General features: G+C 34.7%; 1 protein-coding gene across 1 annotated transcript in view; it reads left to right on the forward strand.

The window, feature by feature from the left end:
* The window catches only part of USH2A (usherin), a 944,914-nt gene that overhangs the window by 647,923 nt on the left and 276,632 nt on the right, over positions 1–20,359 (forward strand). The window contains exons 41-42 of the mRNA XM_027871555.1: positions 1,819–2,159; positions 6,747–6,869. Of these exons, the coding sequence (XP_027727356.1) occupies positions 1,819–2,159; positions 6,747–6,869 (464 nt within the window). The remainder of the gene's footprint in view (positions 1–1,818; positions 2,160–6,746; positions 6,870–20,359) is intronic.

The raw sequence follows: 20,359 nt of genomic DNA on the forward strand, positions 1-20,359 counted from the left end.
ATTATATTCTTATGTGACAAGGCAAAAGCAGGAAGTAGAGTGTTTTTAAGGAATGGTGAGGAGCCCTGTTATGATAGGTCACAGGAGAGAAGTCAGAGATAAGGCTGGAAAGGTAGATCAGGACCAGAACATTTCTTTGCTAATAAATTCTGACTTACAATGACAAGCATCATGATGTTCTTGAATAGTTCTAAGCAAAAGAATGATGTGATGAACATGGTCTTTTAGAATGATTAGTGTGACAATTAGTACAGGATGGATTCAAATTGGGGATGTAAATACTAGCTAGAAGTTATGAGAAACAGTGGGTTCAGCAGCTATCCAATATGAAGAGGGAAGAGAATTGGATTGTGAATGATCTCTTAACAAGTGAGAGAACACTCAAAGTGTACATGTCAGTTCTACTTTCCTTTAAAAAGTTACTGTCCACAATTGAAAAATCAAATAGGAGGACAGAACATTTAACATACCAACTCTAACTGGAAAACAAGGCTCACTAATCTCAATATAAAACTCTTTTCTTATGATGGAATGGAAATTATAAATTATTAGAATATATCACTATACCCATTAGAATAATATAATCATTTCTGGCAAAGAAGCAAGAATAAATGTGTAGGAACATCATCTTTATTTTTGTTCATTGAGCTCTTCATTTTCAGTTGAAAATTTAGTTTTTTTATGTAATAACTTGAAGTTTTATGCCTGTTTTCACTCAAGTTTGAGCTATAATGCTTTTTCAACTAAAAAAAAATATTAGAGAAAGAAGCCTAAAGAACCATGGTCAAAAACAAACAAACAAAAAAGCAAAGCAAAGAACAATTGGCATTTGCAGAACCTGGTTCATTTGATTAGCAACAAATAACAAATTTAGTCCTGATTCATAGCATTTTCCCTTTTCTGAGTTGTAAACGTTCACACTGAAAATTTAACAATTGGCTCTCGAAAAGCCTTTTCAAGCTGGCTCCAGCATGGCCATGCCTGGAATTTTCTCCCTCATCTCCACTTTCTGGCTTCCCTGGCTTCATTCATGTTTCACCTTCTGCAAGAAGTCTGTTTTTAATACCTTCTCTGTGAGATTATCTATATTTTCTCCTCTATACCTCTTTTTCACATAGTTGTTTGTCTCCCTAGACTCAAAGAATATTCTTACTTATCAGAAAATTACCTGTTCTTTTAATGAACTCTATACATCCATTGCCCTTGAGAACTGGTTATATCTTGTGGTTTTGTTCCTATAGTACTTAATTTTTTTTTCAGAAATACTCAGTATTCATCTCAGAAAGTTTCCGTAACTGAATTGTTCAGCATCTTCCAAAATCTGAAAACATTGTCTGGTTTTATTGAATAACACAACAATAGTATTGCAATTTACAATCCACAGGAACTATGTGAAATAAAGGATTCTGGTGCTTTGGGTAATTGAGTTGTAAACAAGCAAACTATCAAATCCTGTGGCTGCCCTATTGATGCATGGGGATGTGTGAATTTTCTCCATGTGTTCACTCAGTGTTCTTTGATACACCTACAGTGGTTATGAATCACTAAGGTGCTGTGTATTTGACAGTCCTAGAACATGTTGAGATGGAAAGCCAGATCAAGGAAATAGCATTTCATTTAGTTCATGGTATACTGTTAATTGATCCAAAATCATTCATTACTGTTCAGGAGCAAAGATTCTCTAGCAAGTGGATACTTAGAAGGTCATTTCATTAGAAGAAAAAAAAGACATGACAAAGCATGTCTCCATTTGTTGTGAAATTGAATTGTCCTCTTTCTTTATGCCTATACTGATTTTAAACATTTCTTTCCATATAGGTCATTTGGAGTCCTCCTCTCATCCCAAATGGTGACATACTCAGCTACGAAGTCTGCATGCCAGACCCAAGAATTATAGTTACCCCCAGTGGCAGCAATACTTCTATATTTAGTCAAATAATGACCCACCTCATTCCTTTCACAAACTATTCTGTCACCATAATGGCTTGCTCAGGAGGTGGGGGATATCTTGGAGGATGCACAGAGAGTTTGCCTACTTATATCACAACCCATCCCACGCTACCTCAGGGTATTAATCCTTTGTCTGTAACTCCTGTGAGTGAGTCCTATATTGGGATTTCTTGGCAGCCACCCAGTAGGCCAAATGGACCTCATTTGAGGTAAGGGATTTTAGTATTCATTTATCTAAATATGTTATTTCCAGAGAAATGAGTATTGAAATTCTTTTCTTTGTAGATGTTTCACATCTTGTGCTTGAAGTGATATGGCACTGTAATAGATACTTATAATAGTTAAGAAGTTCATTTCATGGTACTCTGAATACCTAACTCCTCTCAATGCAGCAGTTACCTAGTCACCATACACATGCCTATTCCTAATTTCAAGAAAAAAGTGTTTTTATTATACTTTACTAATCAAGTTAACATACTGAATACTAGTTTAAATATTAATTTCACATGATTAAATTTATAAGGATAAAAATAAACTTTACATTTACAAAGCGGGGGAAGCATAGCTAGACAGGTGTTGGCCTGAAAAAGATCTGGATGTGACTTCTAAGTTTAACATGATATAGCAATAAAGAAATTAAGGTAACATTAGGCTGTACTATGAGAGCCATAAGGTCCAAACGAGTTACTGATAATGAAAATGGTATATAAATGTGAACATATAGTCTATAATAATTTAGCTATAATAATTTTATTGAGAAATGCAGCTGATGTTGGTCAATTGCCATAATAAGGATACTTAAAAAGACTAAAAAGCCCTTAGTTATTAAATATTGATTTACTTGTCAAAGATATGACAGCTAAAGACAATATCAGTTTTTAAAGTCATTAAAATATATTGAAGAATAATAATGGAAAATTATGATCAATATCTCTTCATAAAACAGAAAAATGGTGGATGGTAAAATATGTATAAAGAGTATTTGTTGAGTAACTCAAATAAGTAGAGTCATCCTGAGGGCGTATAAGGATAAAAATGGAAGGAAAAACAGAAAAGAAAGATAGAAAAAAGAAGAAAAATGGAAAAAATCTGCAAAGATTTTTTTTTGTCATGAAGGAAAGATAAGTTACAAAATTTGCATTCTAACCACTCAGCCCTTGATATGCTCATAGAAGAAATAGAAATGATACTAAAGAGAAAAAAATGCAAAAAGCAATAGATTAAACCCAATGTACATGGATAATTATGCTGTAGGTAACATAATTGTAAAGGCATTGAGAAACTGATTCACAGTCTATCTGGAAGAGGAAAAGCTATCAAAGGCATGGAAAAAATTTTACACCATATTACTACTGAAAAAGGAGACTTAGAACACATCAAAAATTACCAAAATATATGCCTACTTTCCCACTTAGTAACATTTTATGATAATAATATACATAGACATTAAAGTTATACTTGATGAAACTATTCATAAGGACAAAAGGAAGAGTAGTCTTTCACAAGTGATATTATACTATAGACAATGTTGATCAAAACATAATTGACAAAAATATGTAAATATATTTTTTTGTTTTATACACACACATATGCTACTCCTCCTGTGGCATAAACTGAAGTTCTTTCACCATCTTGACTACCATCCTCTACATATTCTCAAGATTATTAAAGTCCTTCCTCAAATGAGGCACCCAGAAATGAATAAAGTACTCCAGTTTTGTTCTGAGTACATTTAACTATAATTTCTGGACATTCAAATTCTGGACATACATACATATACAGATATTGATGTCTAGATAGACAGTGCAGCTGGGTGGTGTAGAGAATAGAGTGCTAATCCTGGAGTAAGCAGGACCCAAGCTCAAATCTGGCCTCAGACACTTACTAATTGTGTGACCCTGGGCAAGTCACTTAACACTGTTTGCTGCAGTTTTCTCGACTGTAAAATGAGCTGTAGAAGGAAATAGCAAACTACTCTAGTATCTTTGCCAAGAAAACCCCAAATGGGGTCAAAAAGAGTCAGATATGACTAATTAGCAAAAACAACTTCTCTCTGATCTGTATTTATGTCTGTGCATGTATATATACACATATATGCATATGTGTATATATACACGTGTATACATATATACATATATGATATATTATTATTTCATATGCCATACAATAGAGTAACATGACACTTTGAAGGCACTCTTCCCGCAAGGTATCTCCATTTCACACATCAAGAAATCAGAGAGATGTATGCTTCACTGGTATTGAGGTTATCTAGTGCAGAGCCCATAGTGAAAAGGGATTTCCTATAGATGGTAAATCCCTTCAGATGCTTCTGTTTGTGGATGACATTGTGGTACAGCAACATTATAGAGTCACATGAAAGAGATCTATAATTTCCCAGAAAAGTATACTGTAACCATCCACAGAGGAAAATCAAGAGGATGAAAAATATCTATATTTTTCAGACAATGGTATGGAGTTTTATGTTAGATGGGCAATCTACAGAGTGCATCCATAAGAGTGTGAGTGTGTAACACACACACACACAAACACACCCAAATATACACATACTTAAAAACTATCTATATAAACTTATATGAGTCTATATAAACTTAAAGGAGAGGAAGAAAGTGGAAAGGATTGCCTTTGGGGAATTGTAAAACTCTTTTAATGACCTTAAACTTTTCCTTTATATGAAGGCCCACATTTTAATACCAATATTTTACCAGTGTTATATGGCTCTAGGTCATAGGGGTTTTCTCTAAATAACAGTCTCTAAAGACTTAAAAATGAATATTGCACAAAATACAATGGAGAGGTTCATGCTAAGTGTGAGTAGCCTGTAACACATTACAAATGTAGAATTCCAAAGAAGAAGCAATTTAAAAGTTGTCATCAGAGAAGTATATGGATGAAAAGAAAGATAGGCTGGTCATGTGGCAAGAGTTTGAGATAATTGGTTGACCGCCTAAGTACTCCACTGGGATCCTCATGATGTCAGGAGAAAGTGAAGATGGTCTCAGTCAAAAGGTGGACAACCTGTGAGGAACTGATTGGAAGACAAGAGTCACAATGGGTTGGTAAGGAAAGGACAAGTTGTGACCTACAACCTTGGAGGGACTATCCACCCTGGATGAGGTCACAGGTCCATTTGAATTTGTGAGTATTTTGAACGTCCAGGAATTGTAGAGTCATTGTTCTAATAGACTCTGTCTTGATGAGAACACAACTGGTTAACTGTGTTCAATTCTGGTTACCATATTTGAGGAAGGACATTAATAATCTTGGGAATATCCAGAGAAGGACAATCAAAATGTTGAAAAAACTTCAGTTTATACCACAGGAGGAGCATTTTATGGAACTGGGGATATTTAACATGGAGTACATTTGTGTAGGTAATGGGAAGCAGGGAGCAAGGTGGCTGTCTACAAGTGTTTGGCTGTAGTAGGGGAAAAGGCAACAACAACAAAATTGTTGTGCTTAACCCTCAAAGACAAAGCTAAGAGCATTGAGTGGAAATTGCAAGGAGGCAAATTTAGGCCTCACATTAGGAACAACTACTTAACAATTAGAGATAGCTAAAGGGTGGCTTATGCAAAGTAGCTTTCCCTTCATTGGAGATCTTCAATCAAATGCTGGATGCTCACTTGTCACCTTGTAGCAGAAGGAATTCTTTTTATTTTTTCATGCATGAATTATATTAGATAGTTTCTTTTTGAAAATGAGATTCTGTGATTCTGTACATGGTAACTTTGGTAAAAAGAAAGTGACTCAGGGTTAAAAATTGGATACAAAAGTCATCACTACTGCTGCTCTTGCATTTCAGAAAACTTATGAAAAATATGGGCAGTCTAGACAACTAAAAGAGAATTCATATTCTTTTTTTTTGTTTGTTTTGTTTTCATATGAGGCAATTGGGGTTAAGTGATTTGCCCAGTCACACAGCTAGTAAGTGTTATGTGTCTGAGGCCAGATTTGAACTCAGGTCCTCCTCACTCCAGGGCTGGTGCTCTATCCATTGTACCAACTAGCTGCCCTGAGAATTCATATGCTTATTTGCTATATTAAAGACTAATGTCTAGGTTGTAGATCATAGATTGTGCAGCCTAGATGAAAGGTGCCTTAGAAGCCCTTCAGTCCAAACTCTTCATTTTACCAATAAGGAAACTGGGACCCAAGGAAGTTAAGTGACTTGATTAAGGTCACACAGGTAATAGTTACCAGAAGTAGGATTTCGACTACATAGCCAGTGTTCTTTTAATTACACCAGATTGGCTTCTCAACACAGATTTTCAAAAGCTGATCTTGGCCCATGGAGCAGAGTATATATTTTGATAGTAGATGCATACAGTTTGTCCCCAAAGTCTTAGTGCGGTTTGAAGTTGTAATAGCTTTAAATCATATCAGTACTTTGAGGACACCCTGTATTTTCATTATTGGGTAAATTTTGGCAACAACAGTCATGTTATTTTGTGAACTTTTGAAACATTTTGTCTATTGACATTACAATTGACTCTAGCATTTGGCAAATCTGATTATGCCAAAAGATATCCAAAATGATGAACTTCTTGAGAACTAAATAAAGTTAAATTCTTCATTCACCTTTTCTAAAAATAACTGGCTAAAAGCGTAATACCTGCCAGAAACAATACCTCTGTGAAACTTGGGAGCTGTAAGAACAAAATGATGTGTTTTCCTTAAATAGATAAACACACACACATATGCACACAGAACAACCTGAATTTTGGTAATAACATTAGTTGAGATAATCCCAATGTTCTGCTTGTCTTTTGTGTTAGATATGAGCTTCTGAGACGTAAAATCCAGCAACCACTTGCATCAAATCCCCCTGAAGATTTAAATCTGTGGCGCACTATTTACTCAGGAACTCAGCAGTTTTACGAAGATAAGGGTCTTAGCAGGTGAGATTACACAAACTATAAAAACCAATGCTGGCATTTTGTTTAGGGTGTATTCAATAGTTTAGAGTGTTCTTTGTGTCTCTGTTGTGTGATCAGATTATCAGTTATGTAATAAAAACATGTTCTGTTCTCATCCCCAGCATTAATCATTGCACTGCAACAGTCAGAAGGGTAATTGTTCGTCACTCTGCACTGCGCATTTAAAAACATTAAAAATGTTTTGCAGCTAGACTTTAGATGATGTCAGTATCTTCACTTGCAGCCAGATACCTCTATAGAGATGCGTTATTCAAGAGAGAACTTTGACAGTGTTACAACACAGGGTAGGTTGGAGAAATACCTCAGTAGCAGCAGTAATAATGATGGCAGCAGTAATCAAAATACTCCCTTCCCTGTAAAGCATTTTGCAAAGCAGTTATCATGTTCTGTTTTGTTTGATTCTCCCGATAATTATCACAAAATGATTTCCACTTTACAGATGAAGATAAAGAACCAGAGAAGTTCGGTAATATAAAAATCATCCTTCTGGCATTTAAAATTTTTGCAACCTAGTCCCTGCCAACCTTTCCAATCTTCTTACAATTTATTTTTTCCACTCCCAAATCTCTCTGTTTTAATTGGCTTACTGTTGTTGAGTCATTTCAGTTGTTTCACTCTTTGTCAGACCCCATTTGGGGTTTTCTTGGCAGATATACTGGAGTGGCTTGCCATTTCCTTCTCCAGCCCATTTTATAGATGAGGAACTGAGGCAAAAAGGATTTTAAGTAACTTGCTCAGGGTCACACAACTACTAAGTGTCTGAGGCCAGATTTGAACTCATGAAGATGAGTCTTCCTGATTTCAAGCCCAGTGCTCTATCCTCTGTGCCACCTAGTTGCCCATACTGGCTATGTACCCCGTGCCTGAAATGCTCTCCCTCTCACCTCCACCTCACTTCCTGGATTTCTTCAAAGACAACTCAAATTCCACATTCTGGAAGAGACCTTTCTCAGTCTACAGCCCCCCTATACATACCACATCCCCTTTCTCGCTTTTGCCTTTCATCTGAGATTACCTCACATTTCCACTCTTTGTATCTTGTAAATTCGTAGTTAATTAAACATTATCTCCCTCATTAGAATATTAGCTCCTTGAGAGAAATAGCTCTTTTTTTTTCTTTTCTTTGTATTCCCAGTGCTTAGCACCAGGCCTAGCACATATTATTTGCTTAATAAATGTTTGTTGACTGACTGATGGATCCTCACAGTAATCTTCATAAAATGATTTACACTTACTTCATAGATAAAGTTAGATAATCAGAAAGGTTCAGTAACTTGGCCACAGCAAGGCATTATTCGGAGCAGATCTCAAATGCATATCTTCTGGTCAGAATTCTACTGTTCTTTCCATTATATTACACTGCCCCTCAAGGAATCATATTCATTCCTTTTGAAAAATGCATTTTGAGTCATTGATTACATTTCCCAGGGAAGCATGTATTACAATGGAAAATATTCCCTTCTGGGAGTTTGATACTTAAAATATCAAAACATTAAACATTTTATAAGTGTCTGAATAGTCATTTAACCTTCACCTTGGCTCTGCATTGCCTGATCAAATCCATTAAGGTTCAGGCTAGGACATGGGCTCATTTTCCTGTCAATGATCATCTTCTCTGAAAAGCATTATGTAGTTGTGTGGGGTACCTCCTGCAGTTTAGCTAGTGTTGAGAAAACTAGGATTTCCCAAATGATCAAGACAGCAGCAGAAGTTCATCTCTCAAGATGGCCAACTAAACTCATGTTTGGTCAACTAAACTCATGGAAAGAAACGGAAAAGGCAGGCTAGGGCCTGAGGTCCAGGCTAGGTCTGGCCTACACAACAATTGCTCCCGTTGCCTTGTGCAAATAGTTATGAAAGGTGTGGAGGAGTTGGGAAGTGGCACCCTACCTCCACAACAAGAAGCCCAAGATCAAGACTTACTGAATCTCCATGGATTCTATAGACAGAAAGAGAAAGTGCTGAAGGTTAGATTCACTCCTTTTTAAAGTTCTACTGACTGCCCATTGGAACTCAGCATGAATCATCTTTCATATATCACTCTATGAGGTGGGGAAGGTACTTGGACTGTCTATGATCTTTAGTGAAGGACCAAAATCCCTGTGCCATTCCCCACAAGGCCAAACAAAGTATACACAACAGTGGGATGTATGCTACTCCTGTTACGTGACACTGGAAACGTATGGGTAGCCCCAAATTTTTAAAATACTTGAATGTTGGACAAAGAATTTTTTTTAAATTTTATTTTAATTTTCTTGATTATATGTAAAAAACATATTTTACATTCACTTTTTAAAAATTTTTAAGTTCCAAATTCTCTCCCTTCTTACTTCGCCTTCCCCTTTCTTGAGAAGGCAAGCAATTTATTATAGAATGTTCATATGCAGTCATTCAAAATGTATTTCCATATTAGCCATGTTGCAAAAGAAAACAGACAAAAAAAATAAGAGAAATAAGGAAAGTAAAAAAAAGTGTGCTTTGATCTACATTCATACTCTTATCAGTCCTTTCTCTGGAGGTGGATAGCATTTTTTCATCGTAAGTCCTTCAGAATTGTCTTAGATCATTGTATTGCTGAGAATAGCTAAGTCGTTCACAGTTGATCATTATAAAATATTGAGGTTACTGTCTACAATGTCCCTCTGGTTCTGCTCACTTCACTATGTATTAATTCATATAAGTCTTCAGAGGTCTTTCTGAAACCATCCTGCTCATTATGTCTTATAGGACAATAGTATTTCATCACAATCATACAGCACAACTTTTCATCCATTCCCCAATTGATGGTCCTCTCCTCAATTACCAATTCTTTGCTACCATAAAAAGAGCTTTATTTCTGTACATACAGTCTTTTTCCTTTTTCTTTGATCTCTTTGGGATATAGATGAGTAGTGGTACTGCTGGGTCAAAGGATATACAGTTTTATGGCCCTTTGGGCATAGTTCCAAATTGCTCTCCAAAATGTTTGAATCAGTTCATAAGTCCACTAACTGTGCATTAGTGTCCCAATTTTTCCCACATCCCCTACATTATTTGTCATTTCCCTTATCTGTCATATTTGCCAATCTGATAGGTGAGGTGGTGCCTCAGAGTTGTTTTAATTCATCTTTCTCTAATCAGCAGTGATTTAGAGCATGTTTTCATGTAACTGTAGATAGCTTTGATTTTTTCACCCAAAAATTGCCTGTTCATATCCTTTGACCATTTATCAACTGGGAAATGATATATTCTTATAAATTTGAGTTAATTCACTGCACTTTATAGAAATGAGACCTTTATCAGAGAAACTTGCTATAAAACTCCCTCCCCCCCCCATTTTCTGCTTTCCTTCTGATCTTGGCTGCATTGGTTTTGTTTGTTCAAGACCTTTTTAATTTAATGTAATCAAAATTATTCATCTTACATCCTATAATAGATTGAAGTGGCATGTTGGTAGTAGGGTATGAATTTTCAGTTGGTCAATATAAGCAAACTTCCCTACATTCAAGAAATACCTAGACAGAGCTATCCTGGGACTTCTTAGAAAACTTGAGATGGTGGTGCTGCCTGCTGAGAGCCATCAGCTATTTAATTGAACTGAGATAATAGTGAAGAAAGAGGAATGGGAATACGGATTGTTCAGTGATCCTAGAATTTTAGGACTAGAAGGGACTTTAGAGATCATGAAGCCTACCAGACTCATTTTACAGATGAGGTAATGAAGAGAAGTTAAATTACTTGCCTAAGATCTCAAGGCTAATTAGCAACAGAACCAATCCTAAAGTTAAGTTTCTGGCTCTCAGGGTTCAGTAATATCCATTATAAAATTTTAAAGAAAAAACACTACAAAGGTCTTCCTGACTCCAAGCCCAATACTCTACCTACTGTACCACCTTGCTACCCCCAAAGTGCATGATTGTTTTGGTGAGGTTGGAGTTCCTATCTCAGATGGGATATAAAAGTATGGAGTTTAAATTTTCAAATGAATGTTTCTGTGAATACAGTGGATATGTATTGAGACCAATTTCTCTAATAGCTTGCTTTACTTAGAATCACGGATTTAGAGCTGGAAGGGACTTTAAGGGTTATCTAATATAGTTCAACCCCTTAAAAATCTGATAAGGAAACTAAGGCCCAGAGAGACTAAGTGAATTTCCAAAGTCATCCAGGTAGCAAATGACAGAACATAGATTTAAAATCTGGGTTTTTGATCTCCAAATCAAGGTTTCTTCTTACTACATAGTGTCTGTACACGTAGAAGTGTCTATACACATAGAATATCCCAATCTATCCATTTGAACTAGTGAAATTGTAAACTTCAGAGTATTCCTGGCCAATTTTATTCAGGTAATAATGATACGTAGTAGGTGAAGCAATGAGTGATTGTCTGGATAATCCATCAAAAACAATATCAAAAGAAAAGAAAAAAAAAACTTCTCCTTTAGTTACATGGCTATTTTTGACAAAAGGAGATTTTCTCCTTGAATTATCTTGATAATGACCTCAAAACTCTATTTCCCTTTGTATGTGTAGACACAGCCCCAGTGTAACCATAGGTTTATTCTACCTGTCAGGTTCTAACTTTTCTCCCTTAATAACTCTGTGCAATGTGGCCAAGTTATGGTTGTTGGGGGAACCATAACTTTGGATTTCCTGACATTTTCATCACTTGGAAAATCTGGTGAACGTGCTGCTGTTGCATGGCTCTGCCCTATGTGAGTCATGAAACCCCTGTCATGAAGGGCTTGACAAGATGGCAGGAACTACCTCAATTTCAGTTATCAATCAATCTTTAGGCATTTCAGTATTACCTACTTACTGCCTCCGTTTCCGGATCTTCAGATAGAAAAAAAAATTAGGATAGAGGGGAAAAAAGTGTAAAGAGTACTATTTCTTTCTGGACTTCATTCACAAACTAAGGCAGAATAAAGGATAGGCCTATTGTGATCTGTTGTTTCAGTGGGGGAAACAGCTGACAATTTTAATAGCTTACTTGTCATTTGAAGTGACACTGTGAAATACGCCGTAGTTGCTCCCTTTTCCAGTCATGTATAATTTTCTGAAAAAAAAAAAGCTTGTTTTTTAGTGTCACTGTTTGTTACCGGACTCTATTCCAAAATGCCTTTGCAAAGAAACTTTGGAGCATTATCTTCAAATGAAGAAAAAGAAAAATAAGTGTACTTTCCCCTCATTTAAAAAGTAGTACTTTAAAAAAATGAAATAACTAACCTACCTAAATACAAATCCTAGGATATAAAGAAAGCTTAATTCTTATAACAATGCATTCTATTATAATCATAGTTTCATTGTAAGAAATATATTTAAATCTTTGTAGGATAGTCTGGTTATTTGGGGCAACAGTAAGGTCCATACAATTTTAGTTCCAGGTAATAAAATGGGCACTCCCCTTTGGTATCCTGAGATTACGCTATACACCAGAAATAATTTGCTTCGTAATACATTTAAAAATGAATTGGTACTATGGAAAGTGTTTGCATGATGCTGAAGAAATAACTTATAAGATACAATTACATATGCAACTCTGGAAGATTAGAAAAAATGAAATTTTCCCCCTTCTTCCCCATCTTTATCACCGATGGGATTTATTTTTTAGCATCCTCCCAAATTACAAAGGGACTATTTGTTTCAACAGTAGTGGAGATTGAGAGGGAAGGCCATATCCATTTCACAATTTTCTGATATTAATATAGGCACAGATGGTATTTTTGCTTTGCCTTTGTTTTCAGTGGCCTAGATCTTAACAGATAGAATTCATTTTGTAAACCATCATATTCTACTTCAGTATTGACAAATTTGCCTTTTAGTAGTTAAGATCTGTATTTCATCATAGAAGACAACATAATTTCTTCTTACATTTTCTCTAGCAAAGCATTTGCCTTTTCAGTACTGAGTGACTACATAGCATGTAGCAATAACAAAAATGGCAGCATATTAGTTTCAGATTTGATAGACTAGAAGAATAAATAAAAATGCATGGCAAATGCAAACACCATCACTAGGGTAAGGATAGCAACATAAAAAAAAACCTTTAAAATATAATACTCCATTACCTGTTTTTCAAAATCAGCATTCTTAAGGTTTTAGCATCAGAAATTGATGATAGAATACAGACATAGACCTACATAATATTTCTTTTTCATGATAATGAATTTTATTGATGTCTTTAGTTTTTACATCATAATAATTTCTTGACTTCTCACACATTCACATATTCGATGAGGTTTACATTGTAACAAAGAAAACCATTTAAACAAAACCAACCCACATAACCACTATACCTGATCAGTTGATACGAATCTTCCCGCTTCTATAAATTCCTCTTGTTCATCATTAAGTGATAATAACTTTTCATTAACATTTAGATATCAAGTTGATGGTTACCTATTTTTTTCTCTCTTCTTTGTAATGGAAAGAGTGTTGCTGTAAGTATTTTGATATATCTAGTGACTTTCTGACTTTGATCTTCTTGGTGTATATGTTCAACAGTGGAATCTCTGAATCAAAGGGTATGGACATTTTATTCACTTTCATAGCATGATTCTGAATTGCTTTCTACAATTGTTGGACCAATTCACTGTTCTGTTAACAGCATATTAGTGTGTCCATTTTCCTATGGTTCCCATAGCATTGTTATTTTTACCAAGTTTCTGAGTCTGAGGTAAAAATTTATAATTATTTTAATTTTTGTATCTCATTATTAGTGATTTGGAGTAAACAATTATATAGTTATTGATAATTTTCAATTATTATTTGGAAAGCCCTTCGTATGATTGTGTTAACTACTTACATATCTTGAATGTCAGACTTTGTCAGAAATATTTGAAATACATTTTTTCCACAGTTGATATTTTCCCTTCCTTTCCTAGTTATGTTTCTTTTGTCTGTGTGAAAACTTTTAAAATTTAATCAAATTGAAATTGCTTTTTATATGATTATCTCTGCCCTTTGTTGAATTAAGAAATTTTGCTAGCTATAGTTGTAAAAGACAATTCTTTTCATTCTCTATTTTTTAATGATGTGACCTTTTAAAATCAAGTACAGTATCCATTTGGGGAGAGGAAGCATGGCCTAGAGAAAAGAGGGTTAGACTTTGAGTAAGGAAAACTGGGTTCAAATCCTGCCTGTGACACATAATAATTCCATGACCATGGGCAAGTCATTGGAACTGTCAAGGTCCCAGACAACTCTCTAAGACTAAGTTTAGATGGATGAGTTGCTGAACTGTATAAGAGATAGGAGTTTCTACATTAAGAGTTCCTTTTTAATGGATCTATATGTACAAAAATAATGACAGCAGATCTTATTGTTGTGGCAAATAATTGGAAATTGAGGGAATGTCCACCAACTGGAGAATGGCTGAACAAGTTGTGGTATATGATTGTGATTTAATAATAATGTTCTATAAGAAATGATGAGCAGGATGGTTTCAGGAAAAAAAAAACCCTGTGAAGACTTATATGAAATGATGAAAGTGAAGTAAGCAAAAGCAGAATGCTGTATAAAGTAATGACAATATTGTAATGATAATCAGTGATAATCAATTTAGCTACTCTGACCAATACAAGGATCCAAGATAATTCCAAAGGATTCATGATAAAAAATGCTGTCTGCTTTGGGAGCGAGACTTGATGATGGAAATACGTTTTCTTTCACTTTATTTTTCTTGCTTTTTTGCAGCATTACTAATACAGAAATATATTTTGCCTGACTTCACATGTGTGATAGATATTGTATTTCTTACCTTCCCAATGAGTGGGGGAAGGGTTAAAGGGAGGGACAGAACTTGGAACTTAAAATGTAAAAAAAAAAAATTATTTGTTCCTGATAAAAAATAAATAAAAATTTTAAGAGTTCCCTTCACTGATACGACACATAAATCACCAAGCAAGATGCTACTTTCCCATACTCCAAAATATATATACAGAAATACACACAGATATACAAACAGACAAGGAACTTAGTGTGGTAAGTGCTGGTCTAATTCCCCCCCTCCTTTTTTAAATTGCCCCCCCTTTTCCTGACAAATTGCTTTCTTTTTTAACCAGAGGTTCTTGTCAAGTAGGAAGATGTTTTTCCTTTAGTAGTTTATTATTAGTTTTACTGAGCACAGAGAGCTACTAAGCTAAACTGTCCTTGATTCTTGCTTTTCTAGTTTCTTCCATTCTTCTAAGTTTCTCTTTTTAAAATCAATACCAGTTTTATAATCGTTGTTTGTAATATATTTCAAGGTCTAGAAATTTTATTTTTCCCTTAATTTAAACTTTTTTTTTATTATTTCCACTGAGTGTCTAGACCTTTTATTTCTCCAAATGAATTTTATTAATATTTTTCTAGTTTTATAATATGATGCCTTCAGAGTTTGATATATAAAACTGTAAATTAACTTATGTAGAATCATCAGTTTTATTATTTTAGCATGGCATGTCCATGAGCAATAATATTTCTACAATTTCTGTCAATTTTTTTTTTCTGTAAAGAGTGTTTTTATATATCTAGAGTGTGTTTTACCAGGCTGATCCAGATTATATTTTGAAGTTACTTTGAAAAAAATTTCTCTTTCCATCATTTTCTACTTTTTTGTTATTATCATATAGAATTGCTTACAAGTTTTGAAGAATTATTTTATGCTACTTTATTAAAACTACTAACATCAGTTTATCTGATAATTTTTTTGGAGTTTTCCAAGATAACCCTAATGGTTTTGTCTTTTATACATAGATATAATGTCTGTACTTTGTTGATGACTATGCCTTTAATTATCTTACCTTAATTTTTTTTTGGCCTATTGCTATCCATTTCTAAACTCACACAATAGTCAGGAGAGGAGGTATCCTTGCTTTATCCTGATAGCTGCTGGATAAGTTTCTAACATTTTTCCATTACCAATAATCCTAGCTTTCAGTTTGGGATATGCTTTTTTCTTATCAAAAAGACACCCTTATATGCCTATATTTTTAGAGTTCTGTTGATATAATTATGAGGTTCCTATGAAGTTTATATAAATATCATAATTGTTTCCTTGATACTAAACCGTTCTTTTATCTCTTACATAATTCCAACTTGGTTATAGTGAATACTTCTAAACGTGTTATTATGCTATTTTATCTACAATTTTACATTAATGTTCATTAGTGATTCTGATCTTAAATTTCTTATTCTGTTTTTATTCCTCCCTCCTTTATAAGTTAGGATTATATTTGTCTCATGAAAGGCATTTGGTATAAAGTTTCTTTTTCAAATATTTAGAATAATTTTATTAGCATAGATATTAATTGCTCCTTAGGTGTTTGATTTCTACTTATGAATATATCAGGACAAAATTCTTCCCTTTGTTAGTTTATTTATGGTATATTTAATTTGTCTTTCTAAGACTGGATTGGTTATGATATGTTTGTACATGATCATCCATTTCCTTTTAATTCTCACTTTTGCTTGCAAATAATTACATATAGTAATTTCATAATAAACCATCATAATTTAAAAATAAAATTACCCACTCATTATAGCCAAACCCCATTTTAAGTGTCAGAGCCCTTTTATAATATTGTTTAATGTATAAGTAAGGAACATTTTCTCAATAATTAAAGCTATGAGTAGAATTGGATGTTTTGGGATGCGATACAGTCCCCATCACTGTTTTCTTTTTTTAAAAAATTTAATTTGTTATTTATTTTAACATTCTTCTCTTTTAAATTTTGAATTGCAATTCTCTCCTTTTCTCCCTCCCACCTTCTCCCAACCCAATGAGAAGCAAGCAATATGACATCAATTATACATGTGAAATCATACAAAACATATTTCCATATTAGTCATATTTCAAAAAAGCAAGATAAAGAAAAAGAAAAATTTACTTCAATTTGTTCTCAGAGTTCATCAATTTTCTCTTTGGAGGTAGATAGCATTTTTTCCATCATGAGTCCTTTGGAATTGTCTTGCATCATTATATCGATAAGAGGAGCCAATTCTTTCACAGTTTATCCTCATTACAGTATTGCTCTTACTGCGCAGAATGATCTCCTGGTTTTTCTCACTTCACTTTGCATCAGTTCATACAGTTCTTGCCATGTTGTTTTTTTTTTTTCTGAAACCACCACCTTCATCATTTCTCATAGCACAATTGTACATGGTAGTATTCCATCACAATCATATTCCACAACTTGTTCAGCAGGTCCCCAATTAATGAGCATCCCTTCAATTTCCAAATTTCTGCCACCACAAAAAGAGCTGTATAAATATTTTTATACATACAAGTCTCCTTCCTGTTCTTTAATTTGTTTGGGAGGCGACCCAAATTGGTTATTGGTAGGTCAAAGGGTATATATACACAGTTTTATAACCCTTTAGGCATAGTTCTAAATTATTCTCCAGAATGGTTGGACCATTTCATAACTCCACCAGCAGTTTATTAGTCTACCTATTTTCTTTCATCCCATCTAGCATCTGTCATTTCCGAAAGGTGTGAGATGGTACCTCACAGTTATTTTAGTTTGCATTTCTCAAATCAATACTCACTAGAGATTTTCAAGCAAAGAATGGATTGTGAGGCATGTAGTAGAGTGGGTTCTCATTCACTGAGCCAAATGGTCTCTGTGATTCCTTTATACATTTCTATTCAGTGGTTCTATTGAGATTCAATTAAATATCCTAAAAAGAATAAACATGTTAGTTACTGCAATATTGTCAATATGACCACACAAAGATTGAAAAGCCCAATGAATTCCAGGTATAACCTCAGGCCAGCACATTATAGCAAAAAAAAAAAAGGCACTGAGCTCAAAGACTTCAAAAGGAACTAATACCTGATTTTTCTCCTTTGCTAGTACATCATCTATATTTTATTCTCTTACTGGAGGTGTTCTCCAGGACCCTGTCATGGGTTCTCTTTTCATCTCTCTCTATACTCTTCTCTTGGTGACCTCATGAATTCAATTATTTTTTTTGTGTGCAGGTGGCTCACAAATCCACATATCAAGGTCTTCTCTAAGTATCAGTTCCACATCACCAATATCCTACTATTCATTTCAAACTAGATGTCCTAGAGATATTTCAAAATGTAAATGTATAAAATATAATGAATTCCTTTCCCCATCCTTCTTCTAAACCTCCCTCCTTCTGTTGAAGGCATCATCATTCTTCCAGTCTCCCAAGTTTGTAACTCTGGTGTTATCCCCAAGTCCTCATGCATCTTTACTTCAAACAGTGGCCAAATCTTGACATTTTTACCTTCACAAATGTCTTATCTTTGATCCCTTTTCTCTACTCACTTAGCTACTACCTAAGTCCAAATACTCATTATCTCTCACCTAGATCACATTAATGGTCTCTGAATTGATCTCCTTCCTCAGCTCTATCCTCACTCCAATCTATTCTTCACACAGCTTCCAAAGCAATTTTCATTCAGCTCAGTTGTCACTCTCCTATGCAACAAATCTCAGTGTCTCTCTATTGCTTACACCAATGGTCTCAAACTCAATAGAAACAGAGCAACTAAATGATATAGAAGGATCCCTGCAAGCTGCATATTGACTTAGAAACATTATCTATGCTCTATTGTATTTTTATTTATTTTGTTAGATACTTCCCAATCACATTTTAATCTGGTTCAGACCAGACTCGGGAGTGGTATGAGAGGCATGTTTAATACATCTGACTTAGAAGGTAAAATATGAATCTCTTTGCTTGGCATTTAAGGTCCTTCACAATCTAGTCCTGACCTATTATTTCAATCTCCTTTATGTCCCCCTCCACAAAGACCATTATCTTGCCAAACTGGCCTTCTTTGTTTCTCATATACACCGCTCTATCTCCTGTCTCTGTCTTTTCAATGGCTGCTCCCCCCACCCATCCCTGTGCCTAAAACTCCCTCCTCAACTTCACCTCATAGCTTCCTTCTCTTCCTTCAAGTGTGGCTCAGGTTCTACCTTCAATAAGAAGGCTTTCCTTAGTGCTAATGCCTCCCCACAAGCTACCTTGCATTTAACTATCTACTAGTTATTTTCTTCATATTTGTCCTATTTCTACATACACATTTACAGGTTATCACTCCTGACAGAACATAAGTTCTTTGAGAGTGGGGATTGTTTAATCTTTTACCTTTGTAGCCATAGCACAGTGACTGGCACAAAATGCACTTCATCAATACTTGTTGATTGATTGAGGGTAAAAGACCAGAGCTCAGAAAGGTGTAAGACTGCATCAAACAATATTTCACTGAAATGAGACAGTATGCCTCTGATTTTTATGCAGCCCCCTCTGACTTGTATCCTCAACAGCAGTCAACAAACATCTATTAAGTACTTACTATGTACCAGGCTCAATGTCTTCCAGCTTTCTATTTCTGTTTCACCGCTAAGATATTGACATTTCTGAGACTCTAGTTTCTGACCTGTCTACTTCACCAGTTTACCCTCTTGCCTATTAGATTCTGATTTGGAACAAGACCCTCCTTGCTTAGGAAAAGTTTTCCTCTGTACCTATAGGAGATCTGAAAGAAAAGCTCAAATAAAAATATCCATAATCCCAAAAGTAGTTAGGCAAATGATAGTTAATTATATTATAAAACAATTGATTTGTACCATCATGAAGGTCTAATCTAAACAATCAGTGTGCTAATTTGGAAAGTTCACTTCCAACTGAATTATTTCTGAAAATATTTCAACCAGTTGTAATCATTTAAGAACACCTCATTTCTGGCAGTTACTTAACACCTCTGTGTCTTGGTTTCTTCATCTGTAAAATGTGAATTTGACCAGATGATCTCTAGGTTCTCCCTCAGCTTTAATTCTTTCATACTATAACATATCTACCTTGCTGGGGAAAAATAACTTTTAGAAGGAGTTAAATGAAACATTGGTCACTGTTAATAAGATTAAGTATGAGTTTTATTCTGTAAAATGCTTAATCAGCGTCTTTGTTTCACAACAAAAACAAAACATTTATTTCTTTGTGTTAATGGGGATGTTTCATATAGGAACCAATACAATTTTTAACAGTAGTTAACCTATACTGCTATCTAAATAAACAATATAGATGGAGAAATCAACAAACAAAAAGTAAATAACCCTATTATTTGGCGGTGGGGTTGGAAAACACAACATATGTAGCCCTGCACAAGTGGACTAGTGAAAGTAATGCATCAACAATCCAAAGAATCATTTCAAAAGCAATGGAAATATTGTAGGCATAATGAGGAACATTTGGACATATTCTTGGTGAAAAAAAATTGTTTCACAGGAAAAATAAAAAGTCAATGCAAGAGTTATTATCTGATATACACAATTGGTGTACTAGATATATATATAACCCGAAAGAATGGCTGGAGAAAAGCAACCAGAAAAATGTGTGACGTAAAATGAAGAATGCAAATTGTGTTCCTTTTGATTTCTCCATCTGAGGTAGTGTGGTGGCAAGACAACTGAACTGGGAACTAGGAGACTGAGGCAAGCTCTACC

The sequence above is a fragment of the Vombatus ursinus genome, unplaced genomic scaffold (genome assembly GCF_900497805.2).
Source record: "Vombatus ursinus unplaced genomic scaffold, bare-nosed wombat genome assembly UNPS02014798.1, whole genome shotgun sequence".
NCBI lineage: Eukaryota > Metazoa > Chordata > Mammalia > Diprotodontia > Vombatidae > Vombatus > Vombatus ursinus.